The sequence below is a fragment of the Apis mellifera genome, linkage group LG10 (assembly GCF_003254395.2).
Source record: "Apis mellifera strain DH4 linkage group LG10, Amel_HAv3.1, whole genome shotgun sequence".
Classification (NCBI taxonomy): Eukaryota; Metazoa; Arthropoda; class Insecta; order Hymenoptera; family Apidae; genus Apis; species Apis mellifera.
Genome location: NC_037647.1, coordinates 7672938 through 7691493, shown reverse-complemented (window position 1 = coordinate 7691493; position 18556 = coordinate 7672938). Strand labels below are relative to the sequence as shown.

The 18556-nt window shown below is 44.6% G+C and overlaps 1 protein-coding gene across 5 annotated transcripts in view; it reads right to left on the bottom strand.

Annotated features, from left to right (window-relative positions):
• Window positions 1–3416: 3416 nt before the first annotated feature.
• LOC410222 (zinc finger protein 853) overlaps window positions 3417–18556 on the bottom strand; it is a 31440-nt gene continuing 16300 nt past the window's right edge. For 3 of the 5 annotated variants that reach the window (XM_006564474.3, XM_006564476.3, XM_006564475.3), the window contains 2 exons: window positions 9530–10690; window positions 3417–7881 (listed from right to left, as the gene is read on the bottom strand). In XM_006564474.3, the coding sequence (XP_006564537.1) occupies window positions 6878–7881; window positions 9530–10690 (2165 nt within the window). In that variant the 3' untranslated portion in view covers window positions 3417–6877. Of the gene's footprint in view, window positions 7882–9529; window positions 10691–12455; window positions 14077–18556 lie in introns of those variants that run through there. The other 2 variants (XM_006564479.3, XM_006564478.3) reach the window with 2 other exon arrangements.

The window sequence follows — 18556 nt, the reverse complement described above, 5'->3', positions numbered from 1 at the left end:
ATTTAACAAAAATTTGTCGGTGCAAAAAAGCGGCCGGACGACGTCGGGTATCGCGAAATAGTTATTCGATCGACGTCGCGGGACGACGCGCGTCGTTTCCTTTCCTATTCCTCCGTTTTCTACCCTATTCTACTATTCTATTCTATTCCGGTGATATTAAACCGACGATAGAGCCAGGCAAGTACGGTTTCGCGAAACGGTTTTTCCTTCTGGTTTGTTTCGATTCGATTGAAAATTACAATTACGAAAAAAAAAAAGAAAAAAAGCCGACTCTCGTACGTTTCAGCGCGCGTAGAGGGACCGGATAATCCACGAGCCCGATCACTCGTCGTGCATACTGTACACATATTAGAATAGAAGAATCGCTTATAAATAAACATTATCGTAACATCGTATACGTCGACGCTTATCGTCACGACGAGATACCATCTCATAGATCATCCGATCATCGTGTGCATATATATACACGCTTTCGTGATTGTTCTCCGCGCGTTCTTTCTTCTCCTTTTTCTTTCATTTTTTCTCTTCCTCTTTTTCTTCTTCTTTTCCTTTTCTTTTCTTTCTTTCTTTTTTTTCTTTTAGTCTCTTTATCTCGCTATACTGAATCGATATCACAGTACCTATCGCCACCCCTCCCCCCTTTTTTCTTTTCTTTTTTGTTTCCACGTTTTTCTCCCTTCTTCCCTCCCTTCATCTACTTCTTCTTCTTCTTCTTCTTCTTCTTCTTCTTCTCCTTCTTCGTTTTTTTCCTTCCCTCCCCCTCCCCCTTTTCCTCTCTCTCTCGTTTCCTCGCTTCATCCGCGCTCCGACGACGCTCGTCGGAGTGTTTCGTCGATCGAAATGGCACCACACAAGGTTCTGACGTCGTCCAACCACCCGAACCAGTTTCGCAGCAGTTCGCAACGAGTTCTGCGACCGGCACGTATACACGGAACTTAAAAGTAAAAATATAACGCGTCCCTGTCGTCTCGGGCCAGGCATCAGCTGGCTATCGCGTTTCTTTTTTTTCCCTTTTCCTTGCAAAAAAAGTTACCTTCGCGAAAAAGTATAAAATATTTCATATGTGTATACATATACACATATATTTACATATATATATAGAGAAAGGATTAAACGTTTAAAAATCAATCCGACATCGCATCATCTCTTCTTGATATATATATATATATATATCACACGGCCGATTTTGTGACTGCGAGATTAAGGTATAATAAGCACAAGCACTAGTAGTTGATTATTCCGAGCAAGGAATAATCTGTAGAAGAGAAAAGAGAAAAAAAAAAAAAGAAAAGAAAAGAAAAGAAAAGGAAAGGAAAAAGAAAAGAAATTACGAAAGAAAAAACGCAAGAAAATAACGTCTCAACAATGTCGGATATTCAGGACGAAAGAACGTTCCGTCGACGAGTGCCGCAAAAAACGAGAAACGTACGATAAAAAATGTGGAAGGGTGACAGCAAAAAAGAAAAGGAAATATTCTACTTAAAAAAAAAAAGAAAGAAACAAGAACGATGTACCAACCACTGCACCGTACGCGAAAAAATTCTCTCGCGATAGAAACTTAATAATAATTAATAATTAACAGCGATAATAATAATAAGATGCGAGATATATCGTTACATCGAGTACTGCGATATGTTAGAACAAATGATCAAAAAAAAAAAAAAAAAAATTACAAAAAAATTCGTTCGTATCTACAATTTTTTCTTTTTTTTTTTCTTGCAACAATTAATCATCTTTCTCTTTTTTCTCTTCTCGTCTCTTCCCATTCTCTGCTCTTCGAGTCTACTTCGATAAAACTATTAAAATGAGTATTTTTTTTTCTTTTTTTTATTTGAACATAATCTTTTCCGGACTGATGATATTTTTTCCTCCTGCTATGTATATATATGTATATATATATAAAAAAAAAAAGGATGAGCCACGCCCGAAAGAATCTTAATCCATTTCGCATGAATAACTTTTTTTTATCATTTTACTCTTTTTAGAAGTAGTGGAAAAAAAATGATAAAAAGTGAATTAAAAAAAAAAAAAAAAAGAAAAGAAAAGAAAGAAAATGGTTTAAAAAAAAAAACCAGGAGGATCAAGTCTAAAGAATTCGATCGAGTTTTTATGCGAAACTTAATAATCCAACGATGATCGAATCGCGTCGCGTGCAGGGCTCTGATTCGTGTAAGGAACGATATAATAAAATAAAAAAGATCAAATTTCGGGTTACACGAAACGAAAAACTGAAAAGAAATATTGGAATAACGTTAATTAAGATGGCCGACACGATCGTTTAATGATCGTAATTCAATGAACGATTTTTCTTTCGATGGAGCGTGGCCACATTTTATTCGTCGATCGGTAAACATCTAATAAACCAATTATTATTTCACTGGCGAATAATATTTCGCGCGTCCACGTGAAATCGCCCTGTCGTTCTGTCGTGGAACGGAAAGATTGAATTATTGTTTTCACGCGCGGCACGTATTTTTCGACGAGTGAAAATTTAACCGAAAAAAAAAAAATATATATATATATATATATATATACACATATATAAATGGCCAACCAAAAAAAAAAAAAAAAGCACAAAATAAAAATAGGAAAAAGAGAAACAGGTTTTGCAGTGGTTCGATAGTTTTCACGATTATTACTTGTTTCCGTTTAAATGATGGCCGATCAGTTACGACCGTAAGATATCCCAGAAACTTTGAAACGATCTGTATAAAGTTTAATAAGATTTTCGAGAAGGCATAAGAATGTCGGCGATCGACACGATTTTATATCGAATTTAACCACCCGGGAAATCAGTGATCCGGATCGCGCGAAACGAGTATAGTGTCGCTAAAATCGTACAAGGAGAGAGAGACGAGCGGAACTAAAAAAGATCGGGATGTAACACGAAAGATCGCCCCGCGAAATATATATCGTAACAATTATAATACTCGTGAATCACGGAGAATTCCTCTTCTTTTTTTTTTTGAAGAACCTGCTCCTTCGTTTTGATTTTTTTCTTCTTTTTTTTTTCTTCTTCTTTTTTCTTTTTTACGCGCTTACAACGAATAAGAAAATATGAAAAAAAATGAACAACGAGGATAATAATAATATTAATATACATATATATATATACATATATATATATATATATATATATATATATATATATATATAAAAAGAAAACACAACGTTAAAACTGATTATCAGCGAACGATCACATCGTCGTCGTTTCTATCCCGCGGTTTCTGGCGTTTCTGCACGTTTTTTTCTTTTTGCTTTTTTTTCTTTTTTTCGCTAACCTATTTTTATAAACGCGATATAAGTAGATCTCTAATAATTTAATGAGTCGATTAACGTGACGCCTGACGACACGATTCACTTCATTCATTCATTCTCACATCTTTCGTATCTTTCTTCCTTTTAAACTTGCTTGTTTTTTTTCTCCTCCTCCTCTCTTTTTCTTCCTCCTCTTTCCTCTCAGTCCCACTTTTTCTTTCTTTTCCTTTCCCGCCTTTTAGTACTGTATCAGAGTATCGATAATTGCAGTTTCTCAATATAATTATTAATATACCATCCTAAAATACGGTCAAATCACTGCCGCGAGCAGCAATTCCGAGGCACTACAAACAGGCCACAGAGAATATGGCCGCACAATTATTCATCTTCAGATCATCTCTGTGTCTAAATGATAAAAGACTAACTGTAGAACGCCTAATATACGTATAATCGTAATCATATACTTATGCATCTCGTCATCTATATAGGTATAGATCATTATAATATATATATATATATATAATATATATAATATATATATAATGTACAATAATTAGAGAGATCACACGTCTTAATATAGAAATTTAAAAGACTATTCTCTAGTACGTTGAAATTTTTTTTCAATATTTTGTGTGTGTTCTTTTGTGTTCGTGTTATGTATCTCTTTCTTCCCCATTTTTCGTATCGTATCGTATTTTTTTAAGTATTGCCACGAAACGTTTATTCCTGTTTTGCTTCAATCTTTTTTCTCCTTCTTCTTCCTCTCCTTCTTCTTCTTCTCCTTCTTTCTCTGCTTTCGTTTTTTTGCTTCTGTTCACCGGTTGATGTGATGATAATTGCGTAAATTATTATAATTATAATTATTATTATTACTATTATTATTATTAGTATTATTATTAATATTATTATTATTATTAAGTTCCGGATGAGCGGACTTGACGAGGGTCCTTCGAAAGTCTTTTTTTTCCTCTTTTTTTTTTTTACCCACGGCTTATACTCCCCTTTCGAGCTCTACTCTATCGACTACCCTACTTACGCTACTCTACGGTGTCTCAGCCTTCTTCCACGTTCCCTCCTCTTTCGTTTTTTTTTTTTTTCTCGTTTTGCTTTGTGTCGCTTACCTAGTGTTACGTTCAGCACCAATCTGATTTTAAAACCGATTCAAAATATCATCATTATAGTTAATAGAATAATATAACCTGTCGTATAAATATACATTCAAATATTACTATAGTATACAAGAGTCGTACCCCTCCCCTCGCGCAACTATCGTCATCGTCAACTTGCCGTACCCCGAAAAGCTATGGCTCAGCACTCTGGGGGGATACGCCGTCCTCGTAAATCCTACCTAATCTCTCTTCTTCTCTTTCCCTCTCTTACGCTCGCCCTCGCTCTCTCTCTCATACACACACATACATACACGCACACATTTTTCTCTCACCCTTCTTTTACATCCATGCTTCTATCTTCTGCTTTCTTCTCCCCTCTCTCTCTCTCTCTCTCTCATATCTTCGTCTCCCGCATCTTCTTTCTTCTTCATTTCATTTTTTTTCCCCCCTCCGATCTCTCTCGTATCCTTCAGCGATTTTACCCACTCCTATACCCTTCGTCTCTCTTCGTTTCACCCTCGATTCTGCACGCGCGCACTCCCAACTCTCTCTCTCTCTCTCTCTCTCTCCCTCTCTCGCTCTCGCTCTCTCTCTGTTTCCATTTTCTCATTCACACACGAGAATCCACGCAGCATCCACGCAGTATCCATGCGACCAAACACGCACTCTCTTGCTCGCTCTTTTTCGCGCCATTTCAACATTTTTTTTTTTTTTCTTTCTCCTCCACTCGGTTTTGTTTGTTCGTCGGAGTGAACGGCTTTACATATTTACAGGCATTCTTCTCGTGGTCGTGTATTCACCTCCCTCTCGAGGCAACGTATCTTCCTCCCATCACGTATATCTCTTTCTCTTTTTCTCTTTCTTCTTTTCCCCCTTTTTCTTTCTCTTTCTTTTTTTTTTTTTTGTTCCTCCTCCTTTCTCCATCTTTTGTTTCATTTAAACATAGGCAAGTTAGATATCGTATCACAATCGTTATCAATTTTTTTTTTGTTTTTTGTTTTTTCTTTTTTGTTTTGTTTCGTTTTATTCTATTTTATTTTATTTTGTTTTATTTTATTTTGTTACGTTTTTGCTTCTAATCTGGTCGTCGAATCGAACATCTTCGAACCCGTGTGTACGAGCACGTTTTTTTTTTCTCCTTCCTTTTTTTTGACGAAACACATATCCCGAATATATATATATATATATACGAGTTTGTCACTACGACGTACGTGTGCATGTATTCTTCGTATCGTGTATCGTGTGTGACTGATCCGTATGTGCGCACTCTTATGTATACTCGTGTGTGTGTATACGCGTGTTTCTGTATGCGTATGTATGTACGTATGTGTATGTGTGTGTGTGAGCGGTGTGTGACGAACGACACCTCGGACGGCCTGCCTGCCTTGCGCGCGCGGAACCACCGAACTCTCTCGAGCTATTCGCTTCATCCACGAAAAAAACGCGAGAAGGTACGTCGTTAATTCATTAATATATAAAAAATACGTATGGGGGAATAGACGAGATTCTTCGTTGGTTGAGTCACCATTTTTCTGGCGCCAGCGATCAGCTCGACGGTGAACGACACAACGACTCCCCCGTCTTTCCGCAACCACCGACCTCTTTCTCTCCCGAAACCTATTTGCAATCGCGTAGCTCGCTCCGTTCGTGACTTGGCGCGTGTCACTTGCCACGTATTTCCCTTGTATTTCCATTTTCCATTCTACTTCCCTCTTTCTCTTCTCTTTCAATCTCTCTCATTCTCGCTTTCTCTCTCTCTTTCTCTCATTCTCTCCGTAAAACAGAATCTCTCTGTCCGCAGAACGGAATCAATGACAGATACAGGGACGAACGTGGCGTATTCTCTCGTCGGCCGAGACGACGATGATCGGTGATTAAAAATCGAAGAGCAATTGCGGAGGAGGTGTTTCTCTCTCTCTCTCTGGGCGAGCTCGAACGCGCGAATGCGTTTGGGTCGCGTTGACGGAGAGAGGGTCGGGGCGAGGACCGCACGAGTGGAAACGGACCACACTGGTCGGACGAGGTCGCACGATCTAATAAGAGTAAACGCGATCGACGTGCGTCAACATGTCACACTCGTACACTCGCATATACACGCGCACACAACACCCAACGACGAATCGAACTAGAATAGAAAGAGACACGGCGGGTCGAAAACGTGTATATATACATATATATATATACAAGTCGGTGTGTCGATCATCGTCGAGCTGATGACTAGCTGGCGACGCGTTCCGAGGCTGAGCGGACCAATGGAACGAGGAAACGAAGCGAACCTTGAAACGAAAAGAAAGAGGCTAGTAAATGCACGATAAATGTCACGGGTAGTGTTGCTGGATCGGCTGGGTGCATCGGTGCGTCGCGGCACTGGACGACGTCGTTGCGGCGGTCACTGCTGCTGCTGCTGCGGCGGCGGCGGCGGCGGCGTCGCTCTGTAACGCGTGACCGAAGCATCGCTGAAACCTCAGCGGTATTCCTGCTTGCTAGTAGGCGGCAGGATGGACGGTTAGTCACTGCGGCGGCAGGCCGGTCGGTGGTTTGAACTCGCCGGCGACGGACACCCCGTTCGCCTGTGCCGGGAACTGCGCCGTCGACACCGGGGGTTGGTGATTAAACGCGGGCGCGTAACATTGGGGGAAGTAGAGCTCCGGCTTGACCACGGTCGGCGTCAACCCCCTGGGGACGGGGACGGGGCCAAGACCGGCCGGCGTGCCGGGCGGCTTGGAGTCGCTGCTCGAGTTCCTGCGCACCTTGGCCGCGTGCGGATTCATGTGGTTGTCGATGTGCTTCTTCACCTCGGGCTCGGTGGCGAAGCGTCGCCTACAGTTGGGCATGGGGCAGCAGAAGGGCCGATCGCCCTGGTGGGTGCGCGTGTGCTGGTCCAGTATCGCCTTCTGGCGGAAATCCTTGCCGCACTGTTGACACTTGTACGGCTTCTCGCCCGTGTGGATGCGCAGATGCTGATTCAAGATGGTGCGCTGGCGGAAGTTACGGCCGCAGTACACGCACCCGTACGGCTTCTCGTTGGTGTGGATGCGAAGGTGTTGGGTCAAGTGGGACTGTTGCCTGAACCTCTTGCCGCACTCGGGGCAAGGGTACGGCCGCGACTCGATGTGTATGCACCCGTGCTGCAGCAACGTGGACTTTTGCTTGAACTCCTTCTGACAGATCGGGCACCGAACGTACAACGGCATGCCCGCGGAGCGGCCGTGCTGTATCACGTCCGGCAGACAGCTCTTGCTGCCGCCTTGCTGCTTGATGTACTGGAGGGCGCCGAAGCTGCCCGTGCCACCCGCACCGAAAACCGCGTGATTCCCGCCCTTCGGGTCCTTGAAGTAGGCGGGATACTGGATCGAGTTGGCGTCCGGCGCCGGGCTGAACGCGCCCGACTGCGTGTCCGTGTCGCCGAACGTCGATCCCACCTCCTCCTTCCCCTCCTCCTGCGGAAACGGAACGTCCTGGGGCCAGAGTGTCGGCGTCATCCCATTCTTGAAGATTAGATGCGGACTCACGTCTGTAACAGACACGAGAACCAAGTTTATCCTCCAACTTTCTCCTGCTAACCCCGTACGTCGGAGGAATCTTTTTTTTTTTATTTTTCTATTTTTTCATTTATTTATTTTTTTTTTCTCTTTTCTTTTCGTTAGAAGCCCGGAGATCATCGGTACCACGCGACCACTGAAGAGACTAGACTAGACGCGAGTGCCCACGTGTTAAGAAAGAAACGGGGATCTCTCGATCGGTGGATCGAGAATAGTATGGGTAGTAGTGGTGGTAGTAGTAGTAGTAGTAGTAGTAGTAGTAGTAGTAGTAGTGGTAGTAGTAGTAGTAGTAGTAGCACGGCGCCAGAGCGTGCAAACCCGCGCAAATCAAAGAAACGACTTTTCCCTTCTCTTCCTTCGATCGAGTCGCGAAAGTTAGCATCAAGCATCGCGATCCACCCACGTGCTCCGTTTTGATCGATTCGACGGATCGATATTCGGGTCCTAGGTCCACCTCCTCCACCTTCGCGAAAAGACGCATTCTCTTTTTTTTTTCTTTCTTTCTTTTCTTTTCTTTTCGTTTCTTTTCTTTTTTTTTTTTTTTTATCTACAGCAGGGAGTTTTCCAGCCAAAGAGATAGTTAGACGGATAGTATTGTGTTAAACAGATACGAGATTAGAGAGGTTCTATTATTACTATTATTATTATTATTATTATTAATATTATTATTATTATTAATATTATTATCATTATCATTATCATTATTATTATTATTATTATTATTATTATTCCATACTTGTTAAAATTCCGTCGTGGTCAATTTCGAAGAGAGAGCGAACTTGCAGAGGGCAGAAGAAGTATATATATATGTATACATATATATATATATACATATATATACACATATATATATACACGCGGATTAGATTAGGCGGTCGTGGATTAGGCGGGGGAGTAGATTTGTTAGGGGAGAGTTGGGAGAGGGAGGGGAAAGGCTCCTCTATCTCACAGCTCACCAGCACTCTCGCGTCCAGCTCAACCGTTCTGATTCTTCGGTTGGCCTTTGGCGGCAACGAGGCCGATTCGTTTCGATCGATTTTACTCGACGAAATTCACGACCAGGAAAACTGCGAAACGAGCAAACGTACGCGATCGCGTTTGTCCGCTGGGAACCGACACATGGGGGAGGAGGAGGAGGAAGGAGGGGTGGTAAGCGGTGGAGAAACCAGATGGATCGAATAACGCCAAACGAATGGGAAAAAAATAAACATACAAAGGTGACTGGGTTAGTTAAGAGAGAAATGGCGATCGAAACGAACGAATGGAAAAGAGAATGGTTTTAATAAATAATGGAGAAGAACGAACGATGCGACGAGATTTTTGAGAAGAATTGGCGAGATATGGTATGGCGGCGTATATATGATATGCTACAGCGTCGTTAATAAAAATTATGTAGATAAAAAATATATATATATATATACGTATGATATATATATTCGTATATATTATAAGTATTAATATAAAGACGAAGAACTGTGAAGAAGAAGAGATGAAGAGACGATGGTGGCGGCGGTGGTGGTGGCGGTGGTGGTGAATAGTAACATTAAGAACCGGTGAATGGGTCAGTGTGGTTGTGGTGGACGCCCTCTGGGAGTCTGGGAGGCAGAGAGAAATGCTCGCCTTGGTGTGTGCGGACGTGCTGATTCAGGATCGCCTTCTGACGGAAGTGTTTTCCGCACTCCGGACATTGGTATGGCTTCTCACCCGAGTGGATGCGCAGATGCTGGTTGAGGATGGCACGCTGCCGGAACGTACGCTCGCAGTACACGCAAGCATACGGCTTCTCGTTCGCGTGTATGCGCAGGTGCTGCGTTAGATGCGATTGTTGCCTGAACCGCTTCCCGCACTCTGGACACCCGTATGGCCGACTGTCCGTATGGATCCGCTCGTGTTGCAACAACGTCGACTTCTGCTTAAAATCTTTCCCGCACGTCAAACACTTGAACAAACGTAGGTCGCTGTTCGCCCCTTTCCCAGACTTGCCGCTCTGCTGGACGATGTCCGGCAGCCCGGTCGCCATGTTCGGTGCCCCGGGGCTCGCGTATTGGTGCGCGTCCAGGCTGGGTCCACCGTCCCCCTGCCCGAGGGACGTGAGCATCACGCCCGGCTGCTTCAGATAGTGCAACGCGGAGAAACCACCCGGGGTCAGCATGTGCGGTGGCACCGACGGCGACGGATGCGGCCTGGCATCCTTGAAGTAGTGCTGCGGATACTGCTGCAGCTCTCCCGCCCCTGGGAAACAATCCGCGCGATCCACCTCGTGAGGGGTTAACTGTTGTTGGGGCGAGTGGTCCTGTTGCTGCGTCTGTTGCTGCTGCTGCTGTTGTTGCTGCTGTTGCTGCTGTTGCTGCTGTTGAACTTGCTGCTGCTGCTGCTGCTGTTGTTGCTGCTGCTGTTGCTGCTGCTGCTGCTGCTGCACTTGTTGCTGCGTCTGCTGCTGCTGCTGTTGTTGCTGCTGCTGCTGTTGCTGCTGCTGTTGAGAGGTGGCTTGATTCGATTGTATATCGTCGTCGGGTGGGGTTAAGGCTTGAGGCTCAGGCGGTGCCGAGGGGTACGGTGAGGGCACGGGAGAGGCCAACGAAGGCGGGGGACCGCTTTCTCCCTCGACAGGGGGACCACAGGCCTGCTGTGGGCTGCCGGACGAGGAGGAGCCCTGCTGTTGCTGTTGTTGCTGTTGCTGCGGGTACAGCCCCCCGTCCTGGAGAGATCCCGGCCCGGGGCCCCATTGCCCCTGGGGTCTCTCCATGTTGTCCTTGTATAATACGTAGGGCGCGCCAGTATCTGCAATCAGACAAGTCGAACGAACCTTTATCGATGCGTGCTCGTGAAAAGTAACAAGCGTCCGTTTTTACTTTTGCGTGCTCGTTGTGCTCGGTAACGGGAGATCGTTCCGGGGGGACGAAGGCCGGGAGGAGCAGGGAGAGAGAAGAAGGGGCGGAGGAACGGAGGGGGGAAAGGAGGAGGGGAGGGCGAGGAGGAGGAGGAGGAAGAGTCGCTAATTAAAAAACACTTACTTCGCCTCCTTTGATTTACACGCGATTTATAAAATACCTTGTGTATATATATATATATATATACACACAGGTATCTTTGAAATCGTTTCCTAAAAAACGAACATCGAACGTTCTCTCCGCTCTACGCACTCTCTCTTTCTCTCTCTCTCTCTCCGCTCTAAGAGCGGCGGAGGAGGAGGAGGAGGAGGAGGAGGTGGGGGGGAAAAACGTAATGGCAAAAAGGCGTACGCGTAATCCTATTAATTTTTCAGCGTTAACGAGCCGGTATATTAGATCAGTAACGGAAGCGTGGTCATATTCTTAACACGTACGGCGCGAGCCCGGTTACAAGCAACGAATGTGTGGTATTCGATTCGTCACGCTCGTAAAATTTCAGCCCGAGACGCGATCGTTCTATAGCGACCAGGCAAAGTGGGAACGTTACACCCTTCCCTGGTCCGACTCTAATTAAGAATCGTTCGACGTTTCCACGAATTTGGATATATATATATATATATATTGCGGTGTTGTTCGAGGGAGGTTCGCGGATTTTGGATTTTGATGATCGATCAGAGGGGGCGATGAAAGAATCGCGTCGTCGTTTCGACAACGACAACGACAACAACAACAACAACAACAACAACAACAACAACTTGCAGAAGGAATGATGAGAGGTATCGAATCAGGAATCGTGTACACGCGCTTTCTAACACGACGAATCGACCACGTCCCCGGTCACGCATGGCCAGATACGTCCGGTTCGAGCTTCGCAAGTTCAACGGCTGTTATGCAGGTCGGATGCACGTCCGCGCGAATGATTTATGAAGTGTTCCACACTGTATCTGCGATGTCGAATCTCCCTGCCCTTCTCCGCGCGTTGAAAAAAACTCTTCGCTCCGTCTCCGATCCATCTCTCTCTCTCCATTCCATTGTTTCGTCTCGTCCGTTCCATTGGACGTCGCTATATATTTGATTATATTGGAAAAATCGATGGTGCGCGGGATGGAAGCAGAAAGGAAACGAAGGAAAGGAAAGGAAAGTTTGGGGAGAAAAATCCTGGATTCTATCGTTCTTCCAGAAGGAGGAGGAAGAAAGAGGAAGAAAGAATGAAAAGAAGAGGGGAAAAGGAAGAAGAAGAAAAAGAAGGAAAATCGGACGAGCTACAAAGTATCCATCGAATTATCCAAATCTCATCGTCGAAAAAGAATTTCTCTCTCTCTCTCTCTCTCTCTCTCTCTCTCTCGTGGAATGGAATAAACGAAGATACAGCGATCATATAAGGATAAGAGTACATAACGCGCAAGGATTCTCTCTCCCTCTCTCTCTCTCTCTCTCGCGGGAAAGAGAGGCGGAGAGTTTATAATCGTGGTGTGCGCCCTCCGTAAATGGCGGGCGACACGCGTCCGCTGCAATCACCGCTATCACGTACAGTCGTATTACGAAGGAAAGGAGGAAAACAGGGACGGGGTACCGCGGCGCATCCTCTCCGTGATTATGGAATTCGCATTATGCAACGTTACACAAAGTGTGTTCCGTTTTATCGGATTAATTACCTCGCTCTTTATTCCATTCTTTCGTTTATCCAGCACGGGGCGGCCGTGCTAACGCAGCCCGTTTTCTACCATACGCGGATATACTACTCGCACGCCTCTCTCAGCCCGCCTTTTGTTTTTGCGTCGAGGATGACGCATCGACGGATTATCTTCGCTGCTCCGCTCCGTTTATTAATATCGAGCCACGCTTTCTTGCGCGTACGCTCTCTTTCTTTCTTTCTTTCTTTCCTTCCTTCCTTCCTTCTTTCCTCCTCCAAAGTTTTTTTACTTTACCCTTCTCCTCCTTCCTTTTTATTTCTCTTTCTCTCTCTCTCTCTCGCCCCCTCCCCCGATCGAAGAGAGAAAGACGAGCACGCGAGCAGCTTTTGTTGCTCGTTGCTCGACGGACGATACGGATTTGAACGGTGGTGACAAGTGTTATTGAACTTCGGAAAGCAGGGAGGGAGAGGGAAAGGATACGGCGGCGTCCACATAGGAGAGGAGGGGAGGGGGCCGACCGCGAGCGTTAATTGTCGCTGCAACAACGCCGAATCGAAGGATTCCGTGATTTTTGTCGGCGATTTTCGGTGGAAAGGAAAGATGGACCTGAGATTGAACGCCCTTTTAAAGAGGCGAGTTCTCGAACGGGTTAGTTATTGAGGCGATCGAGCGAATGGGACGAGTAAACGCTTATCGGGAATCAATTCTCTCACAAGCTCGCGCTATTTGTATTGCTCCCCGAAATCTTGCCCCGAAAAAAATCCGAAATCCCGCAAGGGATAGAGATTTTGTTTCAACGAAGAAACGTTTCGCCGTCAAACGTTTGTATTTTATTTTATTTTATTCTCCAAACGTCTAATCGACCGCTATTAACGTCCACGAAACCATTGCAATTAATTCGAATCGTGCGAGCAACCTTCCTTTCTCTGTTTCTCCGTATCCATACACGTGTGCGCGTATATATATATGTACGTGTGAAACGTTGCTTTTTTCCCCAGGCGCAAATGAAAGGAACGAGTTCACGCCGCTGTTCATCACGCTCGATTGTTATATATGTCTTCTGATACGGCTGCTTGGCGGTTGATGTACGCCAGCAGAGAATCTCCTGTTCGGGGAGGATCGATCTGATTTTACGTAATTGTAAAATTGCCTGACCGGATCGTACGAAAAGATGAAAGATGCCTTTTCTTTTTTCTAGACAGAGATTCATATATACATATTTTCTTTGATCAAAACGAAATAAATATTAAAAGGAAAGAGATTTAAGCAATGAATCGTTGCTTTCGGTAGGGAGAGAAAAACGGACGATCGTTGCTCTGCTATAATCGCGGTTTTGCTAGATTTAACAGGCCATTCGTCGGTGAACATTGTTACATTATACCAGAAGAACGTGATCTTCCACACCTCTCACTTCCTCGCTTCGTTTCTTTCTACATAAAACGATCGTTCCTCTGAAACGCCAATTTAATCCTTCTTCCCTTTCAAACCTATCAAATATTCACGTCCCCGCCAAAACGGTGCCCCTCTATTCTAGCGCAGATTTATCTCGCGAACGTGTAACGCGTTGTAATCCCACCCCGTTTCTCCATTCCTTTTTTTCGCTCGATGGAACGAAAGAAGGAAAAGAAAGAGAAAAAAGAAATAAAATAAAATAAAAGGGAAGGGGAAAGAATGGGGCTTGCGAAACGCGCGGTGATTTTGACTCGAGCCGACACTGAACGGGACGATCGAAGAAGAGATTCGCGAGAAACGATCCTACGATTCATTTTTTTTCCCCCTTCTCCATCTTTTTTTCACTTCCTTATCGCGCCACGTCAGGATTGATCGCCTGCATCTACATAACATTATCGTTTATTTATTCCGCCGGCTGTTACTGAAACGGTCTCCCGTATCATTAATTACGTTAATGAGTTTGCACGAATATACACGCGAACGTGTGCGCGTATGTCGCGCGTATATATTTATATACACGTACAAATAAACACACACGCGCGCATATAAATATATATATATATATACATATATTTATACCGGCGTTTCGTAATCAATAAACGTGTCGCGCGATTCGGATCGGAGAAGACGAGGGAAAAGATGGAACTCGATCGCAAGAACGAAAAAGAAAGAAAGGAAGAAGAAAAAAAGAAAAAGTTTCCCTTTTTTTCGTTCCTTCGTTCGTTCGTTCGTTCGCGAAATCCACGAACGAACGATTCATGTCGAATTACGACACTTTCGGCGTATCGTGACGTAACGTGTTTCTTTTTCTCTTTTTCTTTTTTCAACGCGATCAAACGCGTTCCTTGAACGAGCAAATGAGAAAGTTTACGCGCGAGAGAGAGAGAGAGTAAGAGAGAGAAACGTTGTATCTCGTCGTGTATTGCGTCGTGGTCGAGTTCATAAAAAGATTACACGATTCGGGGGCCATTCCTCGAAATATCGAGTATCTCTTAATCCGATCTCTTAATCCCCGTCTTTTAGAGAAAGGGGGCGAAGCGTGTACTCGCGGTTTTATCGGGACGCCCGTCTTCGATAGCCATGACTTTGAATTCTTTATCTCGAGTAGTCCACGTTTGCATAATCCGTTCCATATCTCCACGCTGTCCACGACGGTGAACCGTGAAAAGCCTCCGTAAAAGCCTTGCACGCGCTTCGAGAAAAAGCGGTGAAAAAAAAATATCCTCCTCTCTCCGCGGAGAAATATCGTGTAAAAAAAAGAATATCGAAAAAAATTCTCTCTCTCTCTTTCTCTATCTCTCGTTCGAACTTCCTTCGATCCCGGATCTCCCCTCGGCCACCTCTCTCATTAGCCATAAGACACTCTCGAACCAGCGGGTTGCCTCCGTCGAGCGGAACGGTTTAACGGTGGAAACAGGTTCCCCCGTTTTTAGCATTTTTCCCGAATTTTCGTGATAAGCGTGCCGGCCTTAAGATAAGGAGGCGTGTTTCGGCGACATTGGCGGTGAACGGAAACGGCCGGCGCAATTTCAAACGTGGGAGAAAGGGGGAGAGAGAGAGAGAGACGCTGTTGCCGTCTCGTCGAAGGTTGATGTATACAGATTTCGCGGTGAAGGTCGGTTTACGATATCCGGTATCCGAGGCTCTCGGTATTCCACCTATCCGTGCTTTCTCTTGCAGAGACCGCCTTCCTCCTCGCGATACATCAGACTGCGCAAAAATAATTGGCCAAGATCAAGGCGGAAAGTGGTCGCGACGAATTCATCCGCTTGTTTTTCTTCCCCTTCCCCTCTTCTCGAATCTCGTTCTCCCGAACGACGAGGAAACGAAACGATAGGAGGAGGGATACTCGAGATACAGGATCAGATACAGAAATAATATTAATTAAAGTTAGAGGAAAGATGAGGTGTATGTTCGATTGGCGCTGATTAAAAGATGTGCTACGACGAGAATGATATACGAGGGAGGTATAGGGAAGAAAGGGTAGTACAAGGAGATTACGAGATTGCGTTACGAGCGAAGGCAGGTGATGGCATTTCGTGGCCACTTCTGAAAGAAAGGAGGGGGTAATCAATTGTCGTGCTTCGCCAACCCTTACTGGGGGAGGAGGGTGAAGGACAACATTCTTTCGTCCTGTTGCCGCATGGAGGAATGCTTCGACTTCACGTGACGGAATAATTCAACCGAGGAACTGTGCGTATCTTAGATATGGAGGGGCTGTTCAATAACCAAAGTTATTTAAACTCGTCGCCTTAAGTCTATTCCTCCGTTCAATAATCATCTATATGTGAAAAAAGAATAACGAAAGGATCGATCTCGATGATATAAATATACGTTAAGATTGAAAGAAATTCTCGAGAAAGGAATCTGATCGTAACATCTCTCTCTTTCTCTCTTGTATATCGGATCAACAGATACGAAGATACGTCCGTGATAAAAGAAAAAAAGAAATAAGTTTCCTATATATATATATATAGATCGGTGCTCGTTTATTCGCATTCCGCTCGTCTGCCACGGTACGGTCCGAATCTACTTTCGATCCCATTCGAGCAACCCGGTTCTCCACGTTGAGGAAACGGGAACAGTACCTGTTGTACGGAATCGCGAAGGTTTTTTGCCGGGGACAATCAAAAAGAGAGGCGCACGTCCGCGGAGGGAGGAAGCACCGCGCACCCCCGGGACCGGTCCTCCTTCTCCTCCTCCGCCTCCTTATTCCTCCCTCTTCCTCTCGCGGCCTCTGAATGACGTTTTGGCGTGCAACCGGTTTACCAGCCAAGGAATTTCTACGAAATTAAACGTCCGCGATAAAAATATAGCCTGGCTTCGGTTGTTCCGCCGATAAATTAGAGAAGGCCTTCGCTCTAGATCCCCGTATAAATAAATATCAAAGCGGTGCTGCCATTCCTCGTAAATATCGGAGGGGGAGGGGGCTCGATTTTACTCCCACAGCTTGGATGGAAATCGTGGAAAAAGAGGGAAACAAACTTTCCTCGAGTGCTTGCTTGCGCAATCGTTATAAATCTCTTCCTGTGATTCGTTCGTTGATCACTGGGAATGATGAAGGGTGATGAGAGACACACGCTGCATAGAGGATTAATTAGCATCTTAACTTAATGGTGTTGATATATTCATCCTTAAAGATGAATTTTAGGAGGCGGATACGAAAATAATACCTCGAGTCGATTTATTAGTTTGTTTTAATTTGAATGATAAGTAAGATGAGACGAGAAGATTCTCTATTCTCAAACGAAATGAAAATTAACCTACTGCTCTAGACACGTACATAGCCCAAAGAAAGATAATATTCTAAGTCATTGCATTAATCCATTCGATGGAATAGTAAGCTTGGAGTCCAAATGAGGTATCACGAGGATCGAAATCTTAAATATAAAAATCTTGCAAAGATATGTACACATAATTTTTCCTTTTAATCTCGAATATAAAATATGAGAGTTGAAGATTGGTGTAAAGGTTAACGATCGAGCAAATGATCCATCGAGATCGAGCGGCAGTTTTACGAGCACAGTCGACGCGCGAGTCGCGTATGGTAATGATGGTCGAGAAGGCGGATCGCGAGACGTATCGATGCTCGATCCACGAAGGCAGCCAGCCCGGGCATTATCACGCCGAGTGAAAGTTCCGCTACGTCGTTATTCATGGCGAAATGCGTTCCACTTCTTTCGCTTCTTTTCTTTTTCCTTCTCTCTTTCCTTCTTTTTCCTTTTCCTTTCCTTTTCCTTTCCTTTCGTTTTGTTTCGTTTCTTTTCTTTTCGGCGGGGCTCGCCGCGCGAAGGGAGCCAAGCGATACGTTCCCGGAACGTAAAGCGATTCGATCGGTCGTTTCGAGCTCTCCCTCTTCGCTACCGGAGAAAAAGCTCTCCTCCCAGCGTAGACAAAACACGACGCGTGCTTACGTGCACCGTGCAAACTTTTATTCGTGGTTCGAGGTGGAAAAAGCTGGGTTTTAAAAAGCTCGGCATCGGGGCCGAGTTATTGGGGCCCGACCCCTTTAACAGATCCCCATCCGTGAAGAATTCCCTTCGTGTCTTTCGATCGATGTTTACGTATGCAAATAAACCTTTCGCGTTTCCGAGCCATTAAGCGAGGAGATTTATTGCCCGCGTTGCTCGCGAAATTGACCATCGACGACCAGGAGTGGAGTGGATTAGCGTGTAAAAAAAGAATAAAAACGAGAAAAAGAAGAAGAAGAAGAAGAAAAGAAAAAGGAAAGAGAAAGAAAAGAAGGGAATAAGTATAACGTTTCTTATTCGTAACGTTTGACGAGTTGGGTGAAAGTCGAGTTATATTATTACCATGGAAGATGGATTATAAGAAGTGAAAATGTATCTTGAAAATTGGAGACGAGACAAACTCGTAAAAACCCGTATAGATTTTTAATGACTAGAAATCTATCGGCAAAGGATTATTAATACAATCTCCTCTCCTTCTCCTCCTCCTCCTCCACTCCTCCCTTCGTTTCCCTCGAATAAGCGAGAGGTGAGGAATATGGAAGGAGGATGGAGAGGAACAGAGAGAAGAACAGGGTTAACTTGTGAATCGTCCCGGTGCTACGGTTCTTTCTCGTCCAATTAAATTTTCAGATGGTGTTGATCGCGGCCTGTTTGCGCATCGGGAGTCAATAGGTTGTCTACGAAGAGAGAGAGAGAGAG